The 21,566-nt window shown below is 46.9% G+C and overlaps 1 protein-coding gene across 1 annotated transcript; it reads left to right on the forward strand.

The window, feature by feature from the left end:
• Window positions 1–10,961: 10,961 nt before the first annotated feature.
• On the forward strand, window positions 10,962–20,899 carry Sh2d7 (SH2 domain containing 7). The gene is made up of 6 exons (XM_008823395.3): window positions 10,962–11,137; window positions 12,498–12,587; window positions 16,262–16,427; window positions 16,694–16,906; window positions 18,547–19,233; window positions 20,601–20,899. Exons 1-6 carry the CDS (start codon window positions 10,962–10,964, stop codon window positions 20,649–20,651), a joined length of 1,383 nt encoding a protein of 460 aa, XP_008821617.1. The 3' UTR covers window positions 20,652–20,899.
• Window positions 20,900–21,566: the final 667 nt, after the last annotated feature.

The raw sequence follows: 21,566 nt of genomic DNA on the forward strand, positions 1-21,566 counted from the left end.
GCTGCTATGAACTGTCCTTAACTCCAGTTCCAGGGGAATCCAAAGCCCTCTTCTGACCTCCACGGCACTGCACGACATGGGTGCACTCACATACATGCAGGCAATACACTCATACATATAAAATAAAAATAATAAATTTTTTTAAAAATGAAAATAAGCCTGGAAAAGAGCTTGAAGGAGCTGGTGCTGGACTAGAGGGGGAATGGTTTTAAATTTGTTTTCTGTTTGCAACTCGACTAAGTGGAGTAAATATTCATTAACTTTGGATAAATACTTTTTTCTGAGACAAGGTCACCCTCTAGTCCCATCTGGCCTGGAACTCATTATGTAGACCAGGCTGGCCTTGATATCACAGAGATCCACCTGCCTCTGCCTCTCATGAGTTCTGAGATTAAAGGTGTGTGCCACCAGGCCCAGCAGGTTCAATACACTTTACGAGTATTTCCAGAATCTTGAGTCAGGGAAAATAGCAAGAGCAAAGTCATGGAAGTTGTGTGACATGGCTACAGGGCTGGGACTGGGTTTCGTCTGTGTCTTGGAAAGTCCCTGTCTAGTCCTGAGCCTCAGTTTGCTTGTTTCATACTCCATTGTGATACTGTTATAATATTCCATTTTATGTTATAAAGATAATGGAAGTCCTATGTGTTTGTGTTTGGCATACTTGTCATATGATGGGAACTCAGAATTCATCATACCTGTAACCCAAGTAGCTTAGGAAGCTGAGGGAAGAAGGTTGAAAGTTCAAGGGCAACCTGAGCTACATGGTGAAATACCCACCTAAAAAACAAACAAGGGGCTGGAGAGATGTCTCAGCGGTTAGGAACTCTGGCTGTTCTTCCACAAGACCCGGGTTTGAATCCAGTACCCACAGGGCAGCTAATAACTGTCTGTAACTCCAGTTCTAGGGGATCCGACAGCCTCTTCTATCTTTGGGTATTGCATGACATGGGTGCACTTACCTACATGCAAGCAATACATGCATACACATAAAATAAAAATAAAATATTTTTAAAAATAATAATAAACAAAACTACTTAAAGATTTACTGTTGGCTTTATTTTCTCAGCAGTAAAATGAAAGGAGTGACAGGGCCAGTGTGAGATGAGAGACAATATCCAGGGCCCCAGCTGCGGGGTGCAGTAGGCTTACCCAGCTGGGCCCCAAGGCCTCCCAGCCTCCAAGAGGTTGTAGGACATGTTTCTTTAAGGTCTGATCCTTTGTTCTGATCTTCCCAATGGACCTAAACAGATACTAAGTGCCATCCTTTCTTAGCTGGCAGCTAAAGCCAATAGTAGGCAGCTCTATAGAAATTCAGTGCTTCCTTCTGACACATAACCCACTGAGGCTGGGTTCTCTTGGAGGCATTCATTTGCATCTTGATCATGCTTCTGCAACTGAGAGGGACGGGCACAGGGAGCTTCTCTACCTGGGGGTGGTTTCCTGCTCCTCTGGGCTGTCAGAAGTCCACAGACCCAAGATGAGTGCTTCATGGTAAGGTGGGGCTGGCAGTGTTTTTAAGATGATGGTAGGTCCAAGGCCCTCATACTTTTGCAGTTTTCATTCCAACTACACATCAAATATGTCATTTCTCAGTATCCTCAGACACACTATGGGTACCAAAATTCTTGGATGTCAAGTCTTTCATATAAAATATATAGTATTTGTTGGGAGCTGGAGATGGCTCAGCGGGTAAGAACACTGGCTGCCCTTCCAGAGGACCCAGGTTCAATTTCTAGCACCCACATGGTAGTTAATACTCATCCATAACTCCAGTCCCAGGGAATCCCTGCCTTATTCTGGCCTCTGAGGGTACCAGGCATGCACGTGGTGCACTCGCATACATGCAGGCAAAACACTCATACACATAAAATAAAAATAAATAGAACTTAAAATATATATAATATTTGCATATAACCTATGCATACCACCCCTGCTTATATACCTTAAATCATCTCTAAGTTATTTGCAATACATTTTGGTTTTGAGACAGGGGCTCATGTATGTAGCCAAGGCTGGCTTTGAACTCCTGATCCTTCTGATCCTTCTTGGGATCAGCCTCCCAAGTGACACAAGCCACCATGCCAGGCTTATTTCCAATACTAAACTTGATATGAATGCTGTGTAAATAGTTGTTAGGCTACATAGTTTAAGAAATAATGACAGGAAAAAGTGTATGTTCAGAACAGATGCAATTTTTTACGTATTATTTTCCATCACTAGTTGGTTGGATTTACTGATGTGGAACCATCAGATTCAGAAGGCTGATTCTATAAATATGACATGGTCACATTACACATTGAAACTATGTGGAGGCTGGGCCAGGTGTGGTGCATATGACTTTAATCCCATCACTCAGGAGACAGAGGCAGGCAGATCTCTGTGAGTGTAAGTAGCCTGGTCTATATAGCACATTTCAGGCCAGCCAGTGCTACATAGTGAGACCCTGACTCAAACAAAACAAAACAAAACAAAAACTGAGGTCTGGGGAGGCAGCTGAGTTAGTAAAATGTTTGTTGTGCAAGCATGAAGACCTGAGTTTGGGCCCCCAGAACCCATGTAAAAGCTAGGTATGGTGGCATACACATCTGTAACCCCAACACTGAGGGTGAAGGGAGGGGGCCGTCAGAGATAAGCAGCTCTCAGGGGCTCACTGGCCAGCCAGCCTAGCTGAAATAGTGAGATCCAGGTTCAATGAGAGACTATGCCTCAAAAAATAAGGAGGAGAAGACACCCCACATGGACCTCTGGCCTCCATATGCACACACATGGGTGAGCAAACTGACACACACGTGTAAACACACAGGTGCAAACAACAGGTACACATGCATACAAGACACACCAAAAAATGTGAGGTTTTGAAACTTTTGGAAGAGTTGTCTTTATAATATTGCTTTTAGAATGACTTGGATTTGAAGAATTCATTTAATTTGCAATTAATAAGGATTTCTTGGCAGTGTCCCTCCACATTTGGGTCAATTTGGCCTTCAAATCATTCTGCATGTGAGGAAGCTCTTAAAAGTAATAAATAGGGGGCTGGAGAGAGATGGCTAATAGGTTAAGAGCACTGGATACTCTGCCAGACCAGAGTTTGGTTCTTTGCACCCACTTGGTGGCTAACGACCCTCTGTAACTCCAATTCCAGAGGAATCTGATGCCTCTTCTGGTCTCCTTGGTCACTGCGTGACATATGGAAGCTTACTACATGCAGGCAAAACACTCATATACCTAAAAAATAAATGAATCTTTGGGGGACTGGAGAGGTTAAGAGCACTGACTCCTCTTCCAGAGGACCAGAGTTTAGTTCCCAACCCCTACATGACAGTTAACAACTGTCCTTAACTCCAACACCCTCTTCTGGCCTCCATGGGTCTTGCACGACATGGGTGCACTTACGTGCATACATGCAGGCAAAACACTCATACACATAAAATAAAAATAAACAAAAATTTTAAGAAATTTTTTAAAGTGATAAATGGGGCTAGAGAAATGGCTCAGCAGTTAAGAACACTGACTATTCTTGCAGAAGACCTGGGTTCGAATCCCAGCACCCACACGGCAGCTAACAACTGTCTGTAACGCGAGTTCCAGGGGATCCAATGGCTTCTTCTGTCTTCCATGGGCATTGCACGACATGGGTGCACTTACCTACATGCAGGCAATACACACATACAATAAAATATTTTTTTAAAAACGCAATAAACAGCCGGGCGTGGTGGCACACACCTTTAGTCCCAGCACTTGGGAGGCAGAGGCAAGCGGATCTTTGTGAGTTCAAGGCCAGCCTGGTCTACATAGTGAGTTCAGGTCAGCTGGGACTACAGGGAGACCCTGTCTCAAAACAGAGGCTAGAGCAACATCTCTAGATGCTGCCTTCCCACCTGCAGTGTCACTGGACAATGAGACTAAGTCTCGCAGGAGCCTCAAGTGAATCACAATAAAATTGGTGTTCTGAGTGGCACCAGCCCTACTTACTTATGTATTTATCTTCCGGGGGCCCCCAAATGACTGAACTTGGAAATATATATTCAGCCATTCATTAATTCAGTATTATTGCACACAAATCAGTGCATCACTTAAAGAAGGCAATTTGAAATGAGTGGCACCAGCCCTACTTACTTATGTATTTATCTTCTGGGGGCCCCCAAATGACTGAACTTGGAAATATATATTCAGCCATTCATTAATTCAGTATTATTGCACACAAATCAGTGCATCACTTAAAGAAGGCAATTTGAAATGTCATAATGAAACCACATTTTTGTGGCTGACCCAGCCGCGGGGACCGGGACAGTGCTATTATGGCGTCCAGCGGGGTCACGGTGAGCCCTCTGGCCTGGCCAACGATGCCCCTGGTTAGCCGCCATGCGGGTGCTGAGATTTGAACCCGGGTCCTCTGTAAGAACAGCCAGTGCTCTTAACTGCTGAGCCATCTCTCCAATTCTTATTTATTATTTTTTTTATGCCTATGAGTGTATTGCCCACATATTTTAAGTGCATCCATGTCATGCAATGCCCACAGAGGTCAGAAGAGGGCATTGGATCCCCTAGAACTGGAGTTATAGACTGTTTTCAGCTACCATGTGGGTGCTGGGAATTGAAACTGGGTTCTCTGCAAGAACAGCCAGTGCTCTTAACTACTGAGTCATCTCTCTAGCCCTCAATGTTGATTATTTTAAAAGACAAAGTCTTACTGTATAGCCCAGACTGGCATAGCTTGCAATCCTCCTGTTTTAGCCTCCTCAATGCTGGTCATAGAGATGTGCACGACGGCCCCTGAATAACTTCTCCCTCCCTTTCCCTCCCTTCTCCTTCCTTCTCCCTTTCCCCGCCCCTCTCCTCCTTTCCTTTCTTTTCTGTCTTACTTTTCTTTTTTTAAGATTTATAGCCAGGCATGATGGCACACGCCTTTAATCAGGAGGCAGAGGCAGGTGGATCTCTGTGAGTTCAAGGCCAGCCTGGTCTATACAGTGAGTTCCAGACCAGCCGGGGCTACAGGGAGACCCTGTCTCAAAAAGACCAAAACACAAAACAAAAAAAGATTTATTTTATTATAAATCTTTGTGTATGGGGGAGGGGCATGTGCACATGAGTGTAGGTGCTCACAGAGGCCAGAGGTATCAGACATCCTGGAGCTGGAGTTACAGGTGGTTGTCAGTCACCCAACTGGTCCTCTGCAAGAGTAGTATGTGCACCTAATGTTTGAGCCATCTCTCTGGTCCTTAGCTATTTTTCTTGTTCCTTGACAAAGTACATGACAAAAGTAACTTAAAGAAGGGAAGGTTTGTTTTGGCTCACAGTTCAAGGGTACAGTTCATGTCTTGGAGGCCACAGCAACAGAAGCCTGAAGCGCCTGGGCGTATGAGTGCTACATCCGCAGTCAGGAAGCAGAAGAGATGAATGCTGATGCTCAGTCTGCTTCCTCTATTTCAGTCAGTCTGGGACCCCAGTTCATAAAATGGTGTGGTCCACAGTCAAGGTGGGTCTTCCCACCTCAAATAACCCAGTCTAGAAACTCCCTTACAGATTTGCCCAGAGATTTGTGTCACAGGTGTTTCTAGATTCTGTCAAGTTGACAATATTAGCCATCGCTCTTCCCTCGTCTTCCTGTTCTCCTATTCTCTTTCTTCAGTACTGGAGATTGAGCCCAGAGCATCTCACATTCGAGGCAAGCATGACACCCCTTTTCTCAGCTCCAATTTTTTTAATTAAAGCTTTTTGATTTTTAAAAATATTTTGTTATTTGTATTTTATGTGTATGAGTGTATTGCCTGCATGTATGTAAGTACACTTGTGTCATGTAATGCCCATGGAGGTCAAAGAGAGCATTGGATCCCCTGGAACTGGAATTACAAACAGTTGCTAGCCACCATATAGGTGCTGTGATTCAATTGCAGGTCCTCTGCAAGAGCAACCAGTGCTCTTAACCACTAAGCCATCTCTCCAACCCCTGATCTTGATGTTAATGTGTCTGAGCATTTTGTGTCAGCCTTATGGTGTGATTTTAGAACCATATCAGTGCATTTGAGTAACAATTTTAAATGTACCTACTGAACTTCTTCCTGTGCCAAGCAAGCAACTGTTTGGGGCATGACAAAATGGAGAATGGGATAGACCCTCTGAAGAAAGAGGAATCAGATCATTCTTTGTCTACTCAAGTTCACGAAACAAAACCATGCCTACTCACAGAACAACCAGGGGTATGAAAATGTAGTGCCTCTACAATAGGATAAGCCTATGACTGGCATTTACTGAAAAGTCCCCTTTGGTATTCAACCCAGGAATATGGCTGCCAGGAGCACCACACAGTGGATACTTTTGCCACTGCAGGACCTCATGAAAAGGAGAAGCAAACAGGGTGCTTGCTCTGGCTCCATGGACTCCGGACTCTGTCAGATGGCTGGCAAGACACTCCCTCTGAGAGTTTTTTGCAAGAGAGTCAGCCAGGCTGAATGCCTTTAGAAGAGTCACTTGGTGGATAGTCTACTGTCATCTATTTGGAAAAGCAGGACCTTGAGAAAGGAGGACCCAAGGCAGGACGTATTGGTAGGGACAGAACGTTAAATTCTGGAGACTTCCTAGCCCAGAATGTCTGGAAGTTGGGGTGAGAATCCCAATGCCAACATGTATAGCCATGCCTCCTGGCCACTGTGCCATGTGGATTAGCTCATTCACTCCCCAAACCCTACCAGGTGGGTATATTCCTCTCTCTCTCTCTCTCTCTCTCTCTCTCTCTCTCTCTCTCTCTCGTATATGTTTGTACAGGTGCATGTGCACATGTGTGCATGCATGTGGAAGCCAGAGGTCAACTTTGTCTTTATCACTCTCCACCTTATTTTTTGAGACGGGATCTCTCAAAACCTGGAGCTGATTCAGCAAGATTAGATAGCCAGAGAGCTCTAGGGATCTCCCCCTGTCACCACCTCCTCAGCAACAATTACAGGCACAAACCACTGCATCCAGCTTTTTACATGATTGCTGGGGATCCAAACTCAGGTCCTAATGCTTTCACAGCAAGCACTTTAACGAGTGAGACATTAGCCCAGCACCACCTCCACTCTGTTTTTATAGATGAGGAAACAGACACAATGAGATCTCAGAGCCAAGTGGAGAGCTGGGATTCTAAGCTGATTAGTCTGATCTAGAGCCTGAAGCTGCTTAAACCCTCCCCCTATCCCTCTGGCCCTCAGGGTGGAGGAGTACAGGACTACTCCACAGTTTTCTTTACACCCAGAGCCCAACACCCTGTAGGTGACTACAGATCATGAACTGAACAATGGGATGCAGAGTGCTTCCAGAACAATCTTTTCCTACCCAGAATCCTTTACAGAGCTTATCTAATTCTCCCCAAACCTGGGCCTTGCCCCCCCCCCAGCCCCACATTTCCTTTGAGTCTAAATATAGACTTCCCCTTATTTGCCTAACTTCAGACTCATCACCCCTGGTCCACAGCCATCTGGGTTCTGTCTTCTTTTGTACAAAAAAGCCTTTGTCTTCTTAGGAAAATGATCAGGTTCTGCCCATAAACATATCCAGCTTAAAGGGCAGTGGGGAGAGAGTGCCTCATGGAAAATGAAAGCAGCACATTTCTTTGCATTTGAATACTTCCAGGATGTTAGCTTGGCAGCAAACCAACTCCAGGATGGACCCCAGCATCCTCACTGTTCGTTGTGCCATGGATCAGCGCAGGATCCACTGAAGCTAACAGACCTCATAGAATAGATATATGTTAATGTACACAATCAAATCCAGTGGGATTCAATGATATAGACAAAGATTCAAAGCAAAAGATTTGTGGTATAGTAGCAGAGTGTGCTTTAATTTGTGTTAAAGCACAAGATCCAGCATTGGGCTGAACTTCTTATCTTTTTGAAATAATGATAGTCACAAACAGTATGTCCCCATGTCTGCAGCTGCTGTCATGTAATATGAAAATATCTGTGGTTTCTGTTGGTGATAAAGTGGCAGGTGCCACTAATGTTAATGAGGTTTATCACTCCAGTTTACCAGGAAGGAAATGCTGAATTTCAGTGAGAAGTTAGGGAAAATAAAGATGGACTCTTCTTCCTCCCTGACTCTGCATTCTAGAGAATTCCAGCCCTTGCAACTTGGGCCTGGGACGTCTGACCCTGTGCTTGCATGTGTAGGGAAGGAAGATCAAAGGCAGTTTCAGAAATGATGGCCCCTCCCCATGGCTCCTGTTGACTCTCCCATTGTCAAGGCTGGAATTTAATCATTTATAAATCAATCCTCCCAGTAGCTGATCCTCTGAGAACACTCACTATGTACCTGTCGCATGCTGAAAGAGTATTTCCAACGTGCTCATGAACGCTAAGTGCTGTGACCTTTCATACAGATGAGGAAGATGAGGCTCAGAAGCTGAGAGAAGAGCTGCCAGTTCCAGGTCACAGGTCTGTCCTATGCCCCCGGATTTCCTCTAAACCGTGTGCATTACACATGTGCCCAAACACATTTTGCTTTGTTTCTTTTCTGAGGCAGGGTTCTTGCTACATGACCCCTGGAACTTGCTATGTAGCCTAGACTGGCCTCAAACTTGCAATCCTCCTGCTTCTGCCTGCCTGATGCTGGGATTATGTGTGTACTGCCACAGCCCTCCCCAAATACATTTTATTTTTTATTTGAGATGACTCATGATAAAGTTGTGATAACAACTGTCTGCCCAACATGCTACACTTAAGAATCTATCATCATCATCATTACCACCACCACCACCACCACCACCATCAAAGCAATGACTAATCCTAACTGCTTATGTTATTCCAAATAGTGTTCAAAGGACTTAACTCATTTAACCCTCTTAACAACAGGTTGCTGTGGTTCGAATGTAGTTTGTTCCCTACAGGTTCATATATTGGAAGCTTGGACCTCAGTGTGCTGATATTGGGAGGTGATGGAACCCTTACGGGGGCCTAGAAGATAGGCCATTGAGGAGCCATTGTCCTGGGAAGGAATCAACTTCATTCAGGATTTGTGGAACTCCAAATAGTTCTTACAAGACTGCATTATAAAACAGCTAGCCTGGCCCACTCTCTTCACCCATGCCTCCACCAGGAGGGTATTCACCACCCTGTGATACAGCAAGGCTAACTAGATGGAACCACCCAATCTTACACTTCCAGCCTCCAAAACTATGAGCTAAATCTCATTTCTTTACAAAGTATCTAACCTCAGGTCTTTTATTATAACAATGGAAAAGTAACTAATATACAGGTCATATTATTGTCTTCATTTCAAAAATGAGGATTCCAAAGTCAGGAAAGTTATAACTGGGGATGTAGAGATGGCTCAGTGGCTGAGTACTTGCTGTTCTTGCAGAGGACCTGGTTTCAGTTAGTTCCCCACACCCACACTGTGTGGCTCACAACCACCAGTAACTCCAGTTCCAGGGGATCCAGTGCTCTCTTCTGGCCTATGTCCCATAGATTTTCATAGCGAGCACACCACCCAGATCAGAAAATAGAAACCTTTCCTTGCCTTTTCCCAGTCGCTACCTCCCCATGGCCACCAGCACCACTGCCCTATTTTGAATGCCTGTAAATGCCCTTTCATTCATTACCTCTTTGCTCTCTCATCTCATAATGAATGACCTCAAGGTCTAAGTAATAGCTTCTTATTCCTATTTTACCCATGAGGAAATTGAGGTATCTCCAACATCCCAGTTATCCTCTGATAGCCCATTCCAGCATGTGATAGAAGCAGTATTCTAACGCAGGTCTTTGGGGATGATTTCGGTTTCTGCTCTGTAGTGTATGTCTGCAGTAGAATGCAGACGTACAGTGGGGATTGGGGATCCTTGTGTGAACAAAGCATCCCACTGCCCTAATCCAAAACTTCCTGTCTTTGCCCATGCTGTTCCCTTGGTTGGCAGCAGCACCTCTTCCCCCAGGTGTTTGGTTTTCTTTTTCAAGGCTCCACTGTCACCCCTGGACAAGGCTGCCTCCAACCCAGGCATGCAGCCCCTGGGTGCTGCCTTCCTCTCTCTGCCTCCTGCTCTGTATTCTACACTCATGCACATGTTTATTGGTCATCTTCTTCTACTAGGCTGTACATTCCATGAATTATAAACACTTTTCCAGGGCTGGAAAGCTGGCTTGGTTGGTAAGACGTTTACTGCACAAGCATGAGGACCCGAGTTTGGATCCCCAGCACCTACATAAAAGCTGGACACACTGAGTCGCACAGACAAGTGGATCCTGGGGACTTGCTGGCCAGACAGTCTACTAAAACAGCAACTCTAGATTCAGTGAGAGAGACCCTGTCTTGAAAAATAAGGTGGAGAGTGATAGAGGAAGACACTCAATGTCAACTTCTGGTTTCTGCAAGCATAAGCTTGGGCAATTCTACCTGCACACACATACATACACACATGCATATACCATGCACATACACAAATACTTTTTCATCCTTTGCTGCTTTATTCCTAGATTTATATGGTGTATGACAGGTACTTGATAAATCTGAAGTGAATGGAGGAATTAATCAATATCAAATTTCCCCCAACATAATACAAAATGCTTCTAAGAGGGTAGGATATGGAGAATTTAAATCCAGGGTTTTGTTCACTGAATCTTTGTGCTGGCCAGCCAGTCTCACTGAATCTGGAGTCTGTTCCTTAGCTGGGACAAAGCCTGGAGGTTGCAGTAGGGGGAAGGGGCCAAAGATAGCAAGGCACCTCCTCTGCTGGTCCAGACATGAATAGACTCTTGACCCCCCTGCTACAATGGTTGGACCAATGGCCGCCCACTAGTGACTCTAGCCAGCCAAGATGCCCAGTCCCAAAGCATCAGACAGGAGAACCATCTACCAGCTCAGAGGTGACAATAGGGCTCCTGTGTGCTACAGGCATTGGGGAGGGTGTGCATGCAGGCAAATGAGCCATAGCACACACAGATATAAAGGCCTGCAGCCAGCAGGCCTGGGCTTCCCCACTAGTGCTCACCAGGATGGAAGGCAGCCCAGAGCAGCTCAACCTGGGCAAGGTGCCAGGAGAGGCAGGGGACAGCCAGGCCTTGGTTGAGATCCAGGAGCTGGCCCTGAGGTGGTTCATGGAGACACAGGCTCCCTCCATCCTGCAGAATGGGGCTCTGCCCCCCTGGTTTCATGGATTCATCACCCGCAAGTAAGGCTGCCCCTGACCACATGGCCAGCAGGGCCCACAGCCCCCCAGGGCCAAGAACATGGCCCAAGGATTCTAAAACTTTGGGCTCCTGCTCTTTCCCTGCACTATGCAGGGTCCCTGGGGATGGAAGGTGGTGGTGGAGGTCACAGACTAAGGAAGCTACACTTTCTGGGAGCAGCTTCTGAGGGCAGGAGTGGAACGCATTTCTCTGGTGGGGTCTGTAGCTCCCAGGCTGTGGGAAGGACAGAGAGTGGGCCAGGTGAGAGTTGGGCATGTTTAGGCCAGCTCTGAATACTTTGATGAATAGCTAGGTGATCAGGTCATGTATGACCAGCTCTGGAATGCTATTGTAACTAAGCTGGAGAACTGGCCAGGCAACCCTGGACATGTGGTTATCCTGGCATAGGGGCCAGAACGTAGGATTTAGCCCTCTAGTTGGGCTGGATCATCACACCTCCCAAGCAATAGATGGAGGAAGGAATAAGAGACACAGCCAGTCACAGGTCCTGGCCCAGTGCCTGACACAGCACCAGGCACAGCTTTATGGACCAAGCAGGGCTCTGTGCTCAGGAGGAACCTACTCCTGGTTTAATGCTCTACTTTCACCATCTTGGAAAGTAGAGCGTTACTTTTGGAACAAGCCCCCTGCCCCCCGACCCATAGTCATTTGGAACTGATCCCTGCAAATTATGAAGCTGGTCCTAACTACAGTGGGCAATCTATTAAGCATTTAGTGAGTAAGCAGGTGAGGAAATATCTGGTATGTGTACTGCCAAGCCAGAAGACAGTTGGAATTTTCCACCATGCCTCCGAAATACTTGGCACCATGTAGAAGGACATGAAGGGGGTGGGGTGAGTTCCTATGAGCTGCTCTTATAACAAAGCTTGACACACAGCAGGAGCTCGTCCCTGAAGGAATTCTTGTGTAGTGCACATCTTGCACAACTGCACACAGTAGTCCCAAGAAAGGGATTATCCCCAGCGCAAAGGTCTGCAGCTATATGGAATCATTCTCACTACCTAGCTATTCAGGTGGAGAGTGGGTAGCTGAAGGCAATGACTAGAAAACCCTCTGGCGAGGCTGCAGTGAGGAGCAGGACGGTGCTTGTAGCCTCAGGATTCAAATCCAGGCTAAGACCAAGTCTTAAGTTTGATCTTGAGCCTGGAGAGACCACAGACTGCACCTTGTGAGACCTCAGAGCCAGTTAAGGTATAAGAAAGTTCTCTATTAAGAACTCAAAGTTTGTCTGGATCTGGGGCCCAAGGCCATGGCCCACAGGAATCCTGAGGCAGGTCTGATTCAGGCTGCTTAGGTGTTGGCAGGGTACAGACCACAGCTAATGGCCTGTCTTGTGCCCAGGCAGACGGAGCAGCTACTCAGGGACAAAGCTCTCGGCTCCTTCCTTGTCCGCCTCAGTGACCGGTCTGCTGGCTACATCTTGTCTTACAGGTAAGTGAAAAGCCCTCAGAGAAGGGACAGGCAACTTAAGGCACTAAAACCCAGTGCCTGCTTTGAGCACTGAGGCTAGGCAGCCCACTGCCTGGTTTTCACTGGTCCCCTGCTCCCTGATTTCCTCATTCATCCATCCCATGCTTGGCCAACCCTTTCAGAGTGGTAACACTAGCCATATGCTAGAGATAGCGCTGCAGCCTTCAGAGTGATGAGTTAGGTCAGGGAAAACATGTTCCCTATGGACAACTGGGAAAGGGCTCCTACAAGTGAACTCTGAGCCCAGTATAGGAGGAACAGCCATTTGCTAGTGGGAAGAAGGCATGGCTGGGGTGTAAGAAGGTACTTATCAAATATGGACTGGCATGAGCAGAAGTCATAGAGGGTTGGGAGCTACAGGTCTCTGAGTGCAGCAGGACACAGGCCCTGGGAGCCATGTCTAAGGAGAAGGGGCAGCCTAGGACAGCCTTGGATAGTAAGTCTGCAGACTATGGGGGTGAGGAGGACTGGAACAGACTTCCACTTTACCAGGTCCTTCCAGCAGCAGGAGGGAGGATTGGAGGAGGGAGGAATGTGAGAGGAAGGACTGCAACACTTTAGAGGTGTGGGGCTGAGGGGACCTGTGTCACTGACTGGATGTGAAGTGCTGAGGTCTAAGTTAGCGTAGGGCTGTGGTACCAGAGAGGAGACACAAGGCTAGGACAAAGTCAGAGGTTGTGATGTTGGATCCTGGCCTTAGAGTAGGCTGGGCTGGGAAGGCAGAAGCCTCCCGTTGAAGAGAGGCCAGAGATCCAGGGCAAATTTCCGAGACTTTAAATTCTGATTCAAAATTATTATGTGTAGAGACAGAGACTTCCCCAGTTCAGATCCTAACCTCAACCAAGCCTCTCTCTCTGTGCCTCTGCTCTGTCATTTGTAAACAGGGAATTTTCTAGTATCTACTTTATAGGATTGTTGGAAGTGCTCAATGAGATCATGCATTTGAAAGTGCCTACCACAGTGCACAGAACATGTAAGGACTAAATAAGTTTGTTAGTCATTGCTAAATACAACCCCACACCCATGGACCACACACTATCTAGGCACTTTGAAATATAAGGTCAACTGAAAGTGTCCTTTCAGTTTGGGGCTCTTCTTTATTTTGTGATACTTAGGGCTTTTCTCTCCCTCATGAGCTCTTAGACGGACTGTCACCTTACAAAAGATATCAAAATGCTGTTGCTCAGAGAAATACAAATAAACAGAAGGAATAAGAGGGTTCAGAAATGATTCAAAAACTGGTTCTCTAATTTGCATCAGAGGTGTGGCTGTAATTTCTGTTTTTTTTAATAATTGGCACAGGAGCACTTGAATGTCCAAATGTGAAAAAATAGTCATTGCTACATACGATATATAAAAATTAATACTGGATCATAGATCCAAGATGGAAAACAGTAACGTCTATAGAAGAAAACAGGAAAACATTTCCATAAGTAAATGAAAAGCCTATTAAAATAAGCAAAAAATTTCTTCAACAGAACACAAGAGCACTCACTACAAAAGACTGATAATCTGATTTCCTTAAAATTAAATAAAAGATCAAAAGATACCATTAAGGGAAGGAAAGTTCAAAGCATGGTCTTAGAGAAATTAGATATTGCAATACAGATGTCTGAAAAAAGGACTCATCTAAAATATATGAAGGACCCTTACAAATAAATAAAAACAGACAATTCAATAAATAAAAGCTAAAGACTTGAACCAGTGCTTCAGAAAGAAATATCCAAAGACCCATAAACATAAAAAAAAAAAAAAGCATTTGTCAGAATTAGTTACCAGGGTAACACAAATTAAAGTCACAAGGGCTAGCAAGATGGCTCGGGGGTAAAAGTGTTTGCCGACAGGACTGATAACCTGAGTTCAATCCCTGACCCATGTAAAAATGGAAAGAGAATCGACTCCACAAAGTGGTCCCCTGACCCCCACAATATGCCATGGCACACGCATCTATGCACATACATCTATGCACACACAATAACAAATGTTAAACATTTTTAAACACACAATGAATGGGTAAAACGGAAAGACAAGTGATAACAAATCATTGGTGAGGATATGGAGCAACTAGAACTCCCATACACTATGACAATTCTAGGAAATGGACAGAATCTACTAACACAACAGTACCCTTGACCCACCAGTGATTCTCTTTAGCTTATGCTCAGTAGAAACAAGTGCACACACTGAGCGATAAACACAGGGATGTTGACAGCAGCTGTATTTATAACAACATCAATAAGGAAATAAGCTAAACACCCATCAATAGAACACAGAGACTGTGGCTTTTCCATGAGATGAAATAAATACTTCACATAAATTTTGAAAGAAGTTACAATAAATATCTTACTCCCCCCCAAAAAAATTGAAAGAAGTTTGTTCTATATGGACCTCAGTAAATCTGAAAAAATATGTTGAGTGAAAGAAGTCAGATACAAATGAGGAACTTTGCATACTTTTATTTGTCTGAAATCCCATAAAGGAAGAAACTAACCTATGGTGATGGGTCAGGAGGAGGCTACCTGTGGGGTATTGGCTGGGCGAGGCCAGGCAAGATTTTATATCCTCATCTGCCTGGTGGTTACATGGGCATTTTCATGTGTGGAAATTTATCTTGCTGCACACCCATGATGTATGCACTACGTGTAAGTTGTTCTTCCATAAAAAATGAAAATGAAGAGGGTGGGGCTTTACATGCTGGTGGAAGGTGATGCCATTGTTCCAGAGGGTGGGGACAGGGTGAGGCTGAATGGTAAAGATGGAGGGTTGGATTTTGTCTTTACTTCAAGCTTTGATATTTTCTTCCTCATGGATTTTTTTGCAATAATTTTTATCTTCTAAAATACTGATTTAGCCAGGCAGAGTAGCTTACACCTACAATCCAAACCCTCAGGAAGCTGAGACAAGAGGATTCACCTGAGTTTGAGGCTAGCCTGGACTGTATAGTTTCAGGACATCCTGAACTACAGAGTGGGACCTTATCTCAAAAATAAGTAAATAAATGAATAAATAAATATGATTGGGTGCATGGCATCAGTACAGCAGTTGCCTAGCATGAGGTCCTAAGTTTGATCCCAGTGTCAGTGTCAGAACAAACAAAAAATTGCATTATTAAATTTCTTGATGAATGAGGTTTTGGTACCTCTTTACATTTTTAAAAAAGAATTATTTTTATTTTATGTGTATGAGTTTTTTGCCTGAACATATGCATGTGCAGCACACGTGTGCAGTGCCTGAAGAGGCCAGAGGATCACCTGAAACTAGAGTTACAGGTGGTTGTGAGTGCTGGGAAAGAATCCAGGTCCTCCACAAGAACAGCAAATGCTCTTAACCACCAAGCCAACTCTTCCACCCCACCTCTTGAAAATTTGTGCTCAATGAGTGTCTTACTTGATGATCCTAGACCCTGTCCTGAGCTCCCCAACTCCATCAGAGGAAACATAGGCCCTTCCCAGGCCCCCAGTCATTTGAAGCCTCCCCCTAGCTCTCTGAGGAGCACAAAGATGCACATGGGGAGGGCGGCCCTGGGTCAGATAGGTCTCTATGGGACAGAGAGGTGAAGTCCTCTTCAACATGCAGGTGCAGAGCTGAGCCACCTGTGGCCAGCAGTCTAGTCCAGCCTTGTGCTTGTGTTGCAGGGGCAGTGATCGCTGCCGCCATTTTGTCATCAATCAGCTCCAAAACCGGCGTTACCTTGTCTCAGGTGATACCCTCAGTCACAACACTCTGGATGAACTCCTACGCCATTACCAGGAGGTGCAGCTTGAGCCCTTCGGGGAGACCCTGGCTGCTGCTTGTCCCCGGGTAGGCACTCCTCTTCCCTGGGTGAGGGCAATGTGGTAGGGTGTCCAGGCTTGGGGTGGCAATCACACAGGCACATGCCTTTCCTGGCCTTTCCTATTTACTGACATCCAGGGCACTCAGAGGAGGACCATGGTCCCAATTCAAAAAGTGTTTTACCCAAGGTCAGGAGCCTGGCGGGTATTTTCAGTTTTCTCCTGTAGTCCCTGGCAGGCAGCCAGAGGTTAGCAGTGTATGACCACATGCCCACATGTCCCCACTGCCTCCAGCTACAGGAAAATGATCTGTACGATGCCATCAACGTGGGCCTCCAGCAGACCAACCTGGGCCTGGAAAATTCACCTGCCATGGCATCCCCCACAGCGGTCCCTGACAAGGCCATCAGTCCCAGTCTCCCTGCAAAGCCTCAGGTCTCCTTCCTGCACACCAAGAAGGGCCTGGATGTGAGTTCCCGGACCCTCTCAGAGGAGGAAAGCATAGAGGTGAGGATGATTCTGGGCTGCGAGGTTGAGGACTGCTAGGTCAGAGATATGGAGCCACACCACAGTCTGGTCCCTTAGGGCTCACTAGGCCAGTCTCTTCAGATGTGGAGGGTGGACATTAGGCCCAGGGTGATAGAGGCACAGTCTGGAGTCACCCAGTGATCCACCAATGCTATGGTCTACCCTGGGAAACTGGACTGTTTTCAAGCCTAGACATAACCATCTTCCCACTGTGTGACTTTGGGTAAGTCATGCAATCTCTCTGAGCCTATTTACCTTTCCCAGGTTCTTGTGAGGTTTGAAAGAATAGTTATCAGGTACCTGAAAATCACCTAGCAAACTGTAGAATCCCGGGGTGTCTGAGTCAATCCTTTGTTTCTCTCCCCAGCACCTCATAGGAGGGGCTCAGAGAAATTTTGTTAGATACATAACCACAGACCAAGGATTGTTAAGAATCAAACCTAGGGCCGGGTGTGGTGGTGCGCATCTTTAGTCCCAGTACTTGGGAGACAGAAGCAGGCGGCTCTCTATGAGATCAAGGCCAGCCTGGCTTATATAGTGAGTTCCATACCAGCTGGGGCTACATGGAGACCCTGTCTCAAAACAAAAAACAAAAAAACAGGCTTTCCTGGCAGGCCCCATGTGGCACCTGTGTGCTCACTGACCTTTTCCTACCTGCTGTCAGGATCTGGTGTGGCCTTGGTTTGGTGGAGATGTTTCAAAACTTTATTAAGAATCTCTGGATCCCCATGAAACCAGATTTACCAGGAAATTTGGGTAGTGGGGTTGACGTCCTTCATTGTTTAAAAAATCAGGAGTGCTGACAAAAAAAAGTAAAGCTTTGAAAGGTGCCACACCTGCTCTTGGTCACGGTCATGGTCATGATTAACCCGCTCCCTGAGTACACACAAGATGAAGCCTCACTCAGCCTGTAAATTTAAGCAAGCTGTGTTAGTTGGGAACATCAAACATAACTGTACACTTGTCTAAGTGCCATCACTTATGTGGCATCAATAAATGTATCTGTGACATACAGAAGACTCAAGTTTGAATCCCAGCACCCACACAGCCGTAACTCCAGTTCCAGGGGATTTGATGGCCTCTTCTGTCCTCCGAGGGCATTGCACGACACGGGTGCACTTACACACATGCAGGCAAGACACTCGTACGCATAAAATAAAAATAATACTAAAAAAAAATTTTTTTTGTCTTTTTGTTGGTTTTTTTTTTTTTGACAGGGTCTCCCTAGTCACAGCCCACCTGGAAGTCACAATGTGAACCAGGGTAGCCTCGATCTCATAGAGATCCACCTACCTCTGTCTCCTGAGTGCTGGGTTTAAAGGCATGAGCCACTTTGCCTGGCATTATTTACTTTTAATTGCAGGCCAACATTCCAGGCCAGTTTTTCCTGCTTCTTGTCATTTCACCTGCCTCTGCCTCCCGAGGGCTGGGATTAAAGGCACATGCCACCACGCCCAGCTAAATAAAATAATTTTTTAAAAAAGACTGTACGTACAGCTCTAGGGCCTGGGACCCTGACGGTTAGGAACCAACTCTTTGATGTGACAGTCAGCTTGTTGACTTGAAGATATTGTAGCAATGGGGTGCTTTTTAAGAAGTTCTCTGTCCTTCTCTCCCAGGCTCCCATGAGGGTGCCCCCCTTACCCCGGAGGAGTCCCTCCCTTCTGGAGGAGCCTCCTACAGGCCCCAGTGACATCATCTATGCAGACCTGAGGAAGACGAACAAGGCTTGGCTAGGCCTGGGAACGGAGGAGTCTGGGAGGAATAGGCCAGCTCCAGCTGGCAACCTAGCTTGTTCCCCAGGCAAAGAGTCCTCAAGGAAACTCTCAGATGGAGATCAGAACAGGCCTGATGGCCCCGGGCCTGCCCCATCTGGAGCAAAGCCAAGCCAGGGATCTACAGTGTCTTCCACTTCCTTGGGGCTTTTCCTGCCTCCCAGTTCTGAGGCCCTGGGATCTCGGACTACTACCTGGAGGCAGGGGTTTCTAAAGCTGAGCCATGAGGCTCAGTCCTCCTCTGAGGCCAGCTCTACAGATACATATCAGCTTGTCGGGACAGCGGACCTTCAACAGGAAGCCAAGGAAGTACTAGGCCAAGGAGGCAGTCCTTACGAGCAGATTCCAGCCTGCTGGGGTGGCATAGCCAGGACCCCATACCCCGGGGTCAGTCCTGCATATAGCCAACTATCAAAACCCATGGACTGTGGCTATGAGAGGATCTCAGGGACCTCATGGTTCCCAGAGCCAGGGAACACCTATGAGCAAATCCCAGCATCCAAGAGCAAGGACACTGGACGAACGCACAAGGTAAGCTCACTGAGTGGGTGGGTGGCCACCAGTCTTTAGAGAGTACCTGGTGACAACAGGGAAGCTGTGGTTCTCATGCATGGGCAGAACCATCTATGGTATAGGGGTGGGAGAAGCAGCTGCCCACCTGAGAACTTTCTTTGCAGCAAAGCATGGCTCCCTGCGCCTCTTTCAGCCACTGTAGGGCTCTTGGAACCTCTGGGAGGTGGAGGAAGGCCCTTAGCCCTAGTCATGGGTAAGCAACTCCCTAAACTGTAGCTTTGGCCAAGACAGTTTTCTTGGTGACTGGGTTTGCCCAATTTAGCAAGGTAAAATACAAGGCATCTAGTTAAATTTGAATTGCACGTAAGCAACAAATACCATTTAGTATGTCTCAAATAACATGATGATTTCTTATTTACCTGAAATTCAAATTTAACTGAGCAGCCTGTGTTTTTATTTGACAACCCACCCTGGTCCTCTCCTCCTTATCACGTGGTTGTGTCTGAGGCAGGTGTCCAAGGCAGCTGACCAGGGGACAGTGCCCCACATCCTCTTGAGGCAGAACACTGCCCAGAGGTGACTCTTGGTGAACAAGGCTACTATTTCTGAGGATTTCTGATAAAGAAGAAAAGGAGAAAGTTGGAGGGCAGGAGGGCAAGAGGTGGTTAGGGTGGAGCTGGTGGTTCCCAGGGAGGCAAAGGAGCCTCTCCAAGTCCTTAACTGCCTCTACTTAAAAACAATAGGAATGGAAAGTCCCCTCTCTGGGGACACGGCCTCAGGTCCAGGATACTTGAAGCCCTCCTCTCCTGGCCTGAACAGGGACATCCTGAGCTTCCAGGCAAAAGGCCTTCATGAGAAGCATTCCAGCTCCTCCCCCAGAGCAGGACTGCCCCCCACCCCCCAGCGGCTTCTCAGGTATTTTTTCTCCCAGATTCAAGCAGTGGGTGGGCAGTCTTTTAAGGACCTCTGAAGCCAGGTCTGCATTTCCCATGGCTGCTGTCCTATGTCATCCAACCCTGGCAGTCCTGTATATAGTTCCTCCCCATCCTGCCTCACAAGGCCCCAGCTGAGTAGAGAACTGGGGACAGGGACAGCAGAGAGACCAGGGCACCTGGGGAAGGAAAGTGGAGTTCAGCAGTATTTTCCACTCTGTTCACCCACTCCTTCCCCACATGTCTTCTTTAGCTAGACAAAGGTAAATCCTTATCTTTAACTGGAGGGCTGAAAGTGGAGTTTCAGGCCCCAGGAGAACCACACCAGCATTCTATTCTGGTGTCATTTCCCGGTTTGGGCCCAAGCCCCAAGCCAATGCTAAGAGTTCTGAGCCTGGGTCTTTCCTTCTCTACTGGGGATCCCAGGCCCCAGCATCTTCTCCCTCCTTGCAGTCCGACAAATTCCGGAGGCTCTTCTTCACAGACAGGAAGCACAAATTCTGAGAAAAGCCTGACATCTAGAGGGTTTCCTGGTACCCAGCAACACCCTCAGCTCACCGGAAAGTGTGATTCAACCAGCCACCAAGAGCCAGGCTCTGAGACCCAGCCTAGATACCTTCCTGAGAGATGGTGGAAGGACCTTACAGTGGCCTGCAGCTCCTGGCTATGTCCTGCTTCCTCAATGCTTCCCATACAAGCAGTGGAAGGAATAAGGCCAGAGAGAATGCAGGGATTGAGTGGACATGTGGAGGACTGGGCTCGACTAAGCCTCCCTCCCACCTCAGAACACCTGTCAACCGTGTGGCAGGCCCTGGGCCAAGACAGACATTTTCCCAACTGGTGGAGTGATATCATGCAATTACTTCTAAGAACAAAACCAGTTCCTCTCCTTGTGGTCCTGTTAGAAGAAAGGAAGGGAGGACAGGAGCCACATCCTCTGTCTCTGTCCCAGAGGTATTAGAGCAAGAAGCTGGGGATACAGCAGCAAAGGCCTAACCTCAGAGGCCATGGTTCTGACCCCAGGGCAGGCCAGTCTCCCCAAAACTTCTCCTCTGGCCCCCATCTTCATCCCAGCCTCACCATGCAAACTCCTAGTTTGTACTGCAGATGAAGAAACTGAGGCCCAACAACCTATTTGGGGCCACAGATGGTCAGGGCCTAAGAAGACCCCTCAGTAAGACAGGATCAAGCTTGGGATGTGCTTCTGGGCAGCATCTGGAACCAGCCAGGGGACTTACGTGACCAGGTCACCCCCACCTACCCTCTGCTCTCAGCCAGTCCTGACCTTTGGAGTGGCTCTCAAACTGTCAATTTGGTGGCTCTGCCTCCAAGGATGCCCAGGGCTTTGCCTAGACACCAGTTTGAGAAGCAGGGCACTCAGACCTCTTGCTTCAGCTGTTTCCTCAGCCAGGCTGGCTC

The sequence above is a fragment of the Nannospalax galili genome, unplaced genomic scaffold (genome assembly GCF_000622305.1).
Source record: "Nannospalax galili isolate Female #2095 unplaced genomic scaffold, S.galili_v1.0 scaffold28, whole genome shotgun sequence".
NCBI classification, from domain to species: domain Eukaryota; kingdom Metazoa; phylum Chordata; class Mammalia; order Rodentia; family Spalacidae; genus Nannospalax; species Nannospalax galili.